The following is a 6,662-nucleotide window of genomic DNA, read 5'->3' as shown; positions in this document are numbered from 1 at the left end:
AAATCCTGGGATCAGTGATCCTTTGGCCTAACCCTTTCAAGCAGCTGTGACTACAAGCAGATGCCTGCACAAGCAGAAGCACTTCCAGCTCAAATTGCAAGTAATGAACATGCATTTTCTTACTTCGTTCACATGCAAACTTCATAAAACAGATATTACTACTTCTGAAAACTAAGACCTGGGGAAGCTTGGTTCCTTATAAAGCCATATCCAGAGCCAGGCAACCAAAGCTTGGACCCTTCCCTATGGTCTAACCACATCCCCTGACACCAAGCACAGGGATCTCATGATAGGTGGCAGCACTGGTGACTGATGAAGGACACATATACCCCAGTCAATTATCAGTCACCATAAACTCCAAGCACTTTCTATTACTACATGACAGACGCCACTCTAATGTGAACGGCACAGTGGTAAGAAAAGCTAACTTCCTTTTACAAGAGGATGGTGCTATGCTGCTTCTGAAGTGTTGGACAATAAATAAAAAAGGGAAATGAAGTAGACAAAAGCTTGTTAAAATGTGCCCAGTGAAGGACAATACTTTGATTCATCCTGTCCCAGACAATGACTCATTGTGGGAAGATCTTAATGAAAGCCAAAGACAGCCAACAATTTTCTTATCTGGGAGGAACTATGGCAAAGACAATCTCCTTGTGGTAGAAACGAACAAGACGCATTAAGCTATACCACAGCTTAAGAGACTCAGTCTAGTATACTGTTGTTGGTCACTGGTAGAGTTGCTACTCAAATCAGCCTTTCTATCTGCCTTTATACCACAGTGCTGCTTTGCTGAAAACCATGTCATAATGACTTAAAGGGGAGCTTCTAAGGCAGGGCGGTTGCTTAGCAGCTAGTCTTGGGAACACCCTTCATTTTCTTGCTTAAAGCCTATGAAGAAAGTAGTGGCTCATGAAGACAGAAAATGAGGAGGACCCTAGGGTCCCTGAAAGTTGTCATGCAATACAATTACTATTCAAATCTCTTGAGGCATCTGAAAGGGCTAAGGCAGAAGAAGAACTTGAAAGGACCAAAGAGAATGAATACACACAACGGAATGAGCATCATGCTCTTCGGGACATCACTCATGGTAATGAATATCTCGGGCTCTAGTACATATATGAAAGGGAAACCACCCCCTTCCTGGTAGGAAATAAATTGTCAAGAGGCAGGATAGAGCTCATGTGAGGATAAGAGAAGGAACCAGGTCCTGGGTTGGGAGGAGAACCAACCCAGCTAGCTGTACCAAAAGCCTTGGCAAAGAGAGTTCCCCAATCAGAAAAATTAGAACAAAAGTGCCCTTGGAGCTGGCTAATGCCCTGGGCACAGAATTGGTAGGTTGAAAGTGCATTTTTAGCTGTGTATTAGCAAGTTTATACTCAATCTACATGCATGAACTGCCCCAGTGGACCCCTACAGTTTCACTGCAGCCCTCTGAGGGAAGACATGATTATTGCCACACATGATTGCCTTTATTCCTTTATAGAGACACCAGGGCCTAGGAGCTTCAGTAGTTCCCACAAGATCATGAAGATAGTCTATGATACTTCAGAGCCTGCATTCACCTGTTAGTGCACACTAGTCTATGAGACTTCAGAGCCTGTGTTCACCTATTATTACCGAATGACAGAGTGTGAGATTTAAGAAAGTCTAGAAGGGAGAAGTCTAGAAAATTGGCTTCCTCTCCACTGTCCACTTCCTCTGTATCCTGTAGTAGCATTTTCATTCCTCAAAATAGAGGTTCCCAGTCTTGTTCGGCTCTAAGGCCTGCTTTGAGTGACAAATCATTTCATGATGTTCACTTTCTTGTTCTACTGTTAAATCTGTCAGTAACACACTCTGAAGCACAAAATTTCATAGGCTGATATATAATGCCCTAATCTTAATTTTTAAAAGAATGCCAAATTCTAATACTAGGTCATGTATAGCAGACCTAGTAGCTATCTATGAGTAGATGAATAGATGCTCATCTATGAGTAGGTGCTCAGCCTCAACTACTTTAGAAGACAATGGCATTGGATTCTTGTACATATATTTTATAACAAGTAGAATTGGGATTAAGAAATTCAAATTTTAATCTCATATGAGTGTTAGAGCATATTTACAAGTGGACACCAAAAGAAAGTGTTAAGAAAATTAATGCCAGGTATAGTAGTGTACGCTTTTAATTCCAGTACTCAGGAGGCAGAGGCAGGCAGATTTCTGAAGTTGAAGCCAACCTGTTCTACAGAGTGAGTTCCAGGACAGCCAGGGACATAGATAGTCCTTACTGAAAGAATGAATGAATTGAAGGAAGGGAGGGAGGGAGGGAGGGAGGGAGGGAGGGAGGGAGGGAAGGAAGGAAGGAAGGAAGGAAGGAAGGAAGGAAGGAAGGAAGGAAGGAAGGAAGGAAGGAAGGAAGGAAGGAAGGAAAGAAGGAAGGAGAGAGGGGGGGCAAAGGGAGGGAAAGAATAGGAGTGGGAAGGCAGAATTCCCATCTTACTAGTTTGTGGTAACGGTAAATGGAGAAGGAAAATAACAGCGTGAATATGTGTAATATGTAGATAAAATCCCTTTACTCTAAAAAGCAGAGGAGATAGGCCATGTATGAACAGTGAGTGAACAGTGTTGTGTCATTGCTAGGCATTTTTGGTTTTGTTTTTGCTTTTGTTTCCTGAAACAAACTATTTCATCTCAAACTCATCTCGAACTCCATATTCTCTGGCTTCCACCTCCAGACTGTTTGAATCACAGGTGGTACCAGCACATCTGGCTCAGAGATGTTGATATATATTATTTTATTGCTGTATAAGAATACCAAGAAGGGCCTAAACAATGAAGTGATGAGTTAGATTCGGCAGGTGAGCTCAGTGGTGTAGACAGATACTGTCTGTCACTACACAGACTGCCTCATGCAGCCTCTTGGCCTGCTCCACCAAAGGGCTCCCTGTCCTGACACCCAGATCATAGGTTACTTTTACTTATTTTGAAATTTCATAAAATCTGGCTTGTGTTTCTTGTGCATGTTCATTTCTGACTTCCTTCATTTAACACAGTGAGATTGTATTATTGCCTTGCAAATTTTTCTCTTGTTTTGTGTATGGGCATATGAGATGAATGTACATGTGCAAATGTGTGTGTGGATGCACACATTAATGGCCACAAGAACACACCTCCTCTGTCCTCTCCAATTTACTCCCTGAAGAGATCTCTCAGTGAACTTAGAACTGTTTTTTTTTTTCAGCTAGGCCAGTGACCCACAAGCCCCAATGATCCTCTTATCATCAGTGTTAAGATTATAGGTATAAGCACCATGCCTAACATTTTATACAGATGATGGGAATCCAAATCCAGGTCCTCATTCTTGAACAACAAGCATTCCTTCCCACTGATTCCTATCCACCAAGCCATTTCTTCAACCTCCTTTGTTTAATTTCTTTTATGTTTAAGATTATAATATGACCACATTATTTCTTCCTTCCCTTTCCTCCTTCCAAATGTTACTATACAGTACATCTTGCTCTCTTTCAAATTCATGGTCTCTTTTTTCATTACGTGTGTGTGTGTGTGTGTGTGTGTGTGTGTGTGTGTGTGTGTGTGTGTTCCTTAAATGTAACCTGCTCAGTCTGGATAATGTTGCTTGTAATGTGTGTGTTTTAGAGCTAACCATTTGGTACTGGATAGCCAGTTAATCTGTTCCTCTTTGAAATGGACCACTTCTTCCAACCTCCATCATTCCTTTGTGGCCTGCAGTTCTTTGTGTAGGATGGAGGCCTCCCAACCTTTCCCTATCCACTTAGGCATGTGTATTGTGCTGTCCTTGCTCAGCTCAGGTCTAGGCAGTCATGTTCAGACTTTATGGGTGTAGCTTCTGACACTATTAGGAGAGAAAGCCTCACAGCAAATCCCCTGCTCTTCTAGCTCTTGCACGTCTGTAAGAGCTCTCAATTCTTTCTCCTCCCTCTTCAACAGTATTCCTTGAGCCTTAGGTGAAAAAGTGTTAAGTAGATGTGTCCACTGGGACTGTGTCCCACAACTTTGTATTTTGATTGGTTGTAGTTTTCTCATATTGGCCTCTGTCTGCTACAGAGAGAAGCATCCTTGATAATGGGTGACCCTTCACCAGGCTTCTTTTCATTATTTTTATTTGTCTGTGATATGTGTGTTCATGTGAATAGGTGAATATATTTGTGCAGGTTCTAGTACACAACCTACAACCTGATGTGTCACCCTTCAAGCAATAATCACCTTGTCTTGTTGAGAAAGGGACTCTTGGTTGGCCTGGAATGCCCATTCTGGCCAGCCAACAAGTCCCATGAATAATCTTGCCTCTACCTCCTCAGTGCAGTGATTATGAAAATATAACGTCATGCTTTTTTATGTGTGTGCTGGGCATTGAACTCTGGTCCTTGTGTTTGTACAGCAAGCACTTGGCTGATTGACCCATCCCCTCAGCCCCAGGATTCATTGCTTTTCATTTCATTCTCAGTTACCCTTTATATTACTATTCCGTGATTTATTTTTCAATTTTGTTGATAATAGATATCTTTGTTTCTAGTTTAGTAATATTAAAAACAATATTGCTCTTAAATTTTGTCACATGTCTTTTAGTACACCATTGTGAGCATTGTTGCCAAGTAAATGCCAGGGAGGGATATGAAGGTGCCATAAGCTGTCTATGTTCAGTGTCGTAAGGGTCATTACAGTTGTCCAGAGTGAATGCAATTACTGATTTACATTTCCTTTGTGTTGGTTATTTTTTCTGTTAGGGTGATAAAACACCATAACCAAGGCAACTCATAGAAGAAAAAGTTTATCTGGGGTTTTCTGGTTCCAGAAGATTAGGGTCTATTATAGTGGAGCAGAGGTAGCAGGCTACTAAAACACTGCTGAGAGCTAACATCCCAAACTATAAACAAGAAGCTCAGAACCAGGAATATTTGAAACCTCAAAGTCCTCTCCCAATGACATACTTACTCTAGCAGGGCCACACGCTCCCCTAAACAGCTACCAATTGTGGAGCAAATATTCAAATGCCCAAGACTTATGATGTGTGGGCATCTCATTAAAACTACCACATTCAACAGAAGTTCATTCAGTCTAGAGTGTCCACTGTTTCATGCTCCTAACATACTTGGAATTTTAGTCACCCAGTGTCTATCTGAAAGTGTATGGCCTTTGTAAGTTCTCAGACAGGCACCTTAAATATATTTGCCAAATTTTTGAAATCTTTTTGTGAAGTTAACACTTTAGGCTTCCTCATTTATTTATTAAATGAAGTGATTTTTCTCACAACTTTGTAACCATACTTTTTACACTCAGAACTATCCAATAAAAATTACAACATATGTCATCTGTATAGTTTTAAGTTTTCAAGTAGCCAAATTAAAGAAATGGAATGCAACAAATTCATTTTAATCATATTTTGATTTAATCCCAAATACTATAATTTCACCATATAATAAATACAGACCGTAATCAGTTTGCATCTTGTTAGTAGTTGAAAATTCAGTGTGTGTTTCACTTGTAGTTGTATTTAGGATCTGCTCCTTGAGGAACTCGTGGGTTTTGGCACCTATTTCCAATTGTCTGTACCACCATGATGGTGGCCAAATAATTATATATTTCATCATTCTGTAAATATTTTCTTTCTCATTATATCTGTAATAAATATCAATATGAACTTGTACTCATCTGTTCCTCAACAGCTTATAAGTATGGAAACAGTGGTCATCCTTGATTCCAATCTCAAGATAAAATTTTTCAGATTTACATCATGAAGTGTATTTTGGACATATCCATCACTAACAATATCAAAGTTTCTCCTAAGTTACAAAGAGATTCAGATTAAAAATTACAAATTTTAGTTTGTTAATATAACAAATTATATTGGTTTTACTCTTAAATATTATATCAACTTTGCATTCCTGGGATAACTACACCTTGCTTATGAAATGACATACTACATTTTATTTGCTCAGTTTTTTGTTTCATTTCAGTTACAGTCATAAAGATTTTCTTGTAATGGCAAATACTATCATCAAGATTTCGTAAGTGTTATAGAATAATCTGGATCATGAAGTCTCTTTTAGGTGTTTTTCTTTTTCTTTGTCTTTGTTTTTATTTGGTTTAAGAGTCAAAGAAGATTTCATTTCACTCACACACACAAAAAAAATTGCACTGCATACACTGAGAGTTCCCAAGCATTCCTCACTCAGTTTTCTCCACGGTCAATATCTTACATTATTGGACAGAAGATCAAAATTAGAAAAGCAGCATTGCTAAATTATTGTGATAGTGATAAAAGCCAGAGACAGCAAGAACATCTAACACCAGAGATAACCAGATGGCAAAAGGCAAATGCAAGAATCTTACCAACAGAAACCAAAACTGTTTGGCACCATCAGAATCCAGTTCTCCTACCACAGCAAGTCTGGGATTCCCCAACATACCAGAAAATCAAGATGGAATTTAAAATCATATCTCATGATGCTGATAGAGGATTTCAAGGACATAAGTGGCTCCCATAATGAAATATAGGAGAACACGGGTAAACAGGTATAAGCCCTTATAAAGGAAACACAAAAATACCTTAAAGAATTACAGGAAATAAAACCAGAGACACTGAAATTGATAGAGGAGAAAGTGGGGGAAAACCTCGAAGATATGGGCACAGGGAAAAAATT

The 6,662-nt window shown here is 39.4% G+C and overlaps 1 protein-coding gene across 1 annotated transcript in view; it reads left to right on the top strand.

Moving 5' to 3' along the window:
- Positions 1–868: 868 nt before the first annotated feature.
- The window catches only part of Pifo (primary cilia formation), a 14,935-nt gene continuing 9,141 nt past the window's right edge, over positions 869–6,662 (top strand). Inside the window, exon 1 of the mRNA XM_021196867.1 lies at positions 869–1,087. Coding sequence (XP_021052526.1) covers positions 910–1,087 — 178 coding nt within the window. The 5' untranslated portion in view covers positions 869–909. The remainder of the gene's footprint in view (positions 1,088–6,662) is intronic.

This window comes from Mus pahari, chromosome 4 (genome assembly GCF_900095145.1).
Source record: "Mus pahari chromosome 4, PAHARI_EIJ_v1.1, whole genome shotgun sequence".
NCBI classification, from domain to species: Eukaryota; Metazoa; Chordata; class Mammalia; order Rodentia; family Muridae; genus Mus; species Mus pahari.
Note: the sequence above shows the minus strand (reverse complement) of the source record. Positions and strands in the feature narration are given on the sequence as shown.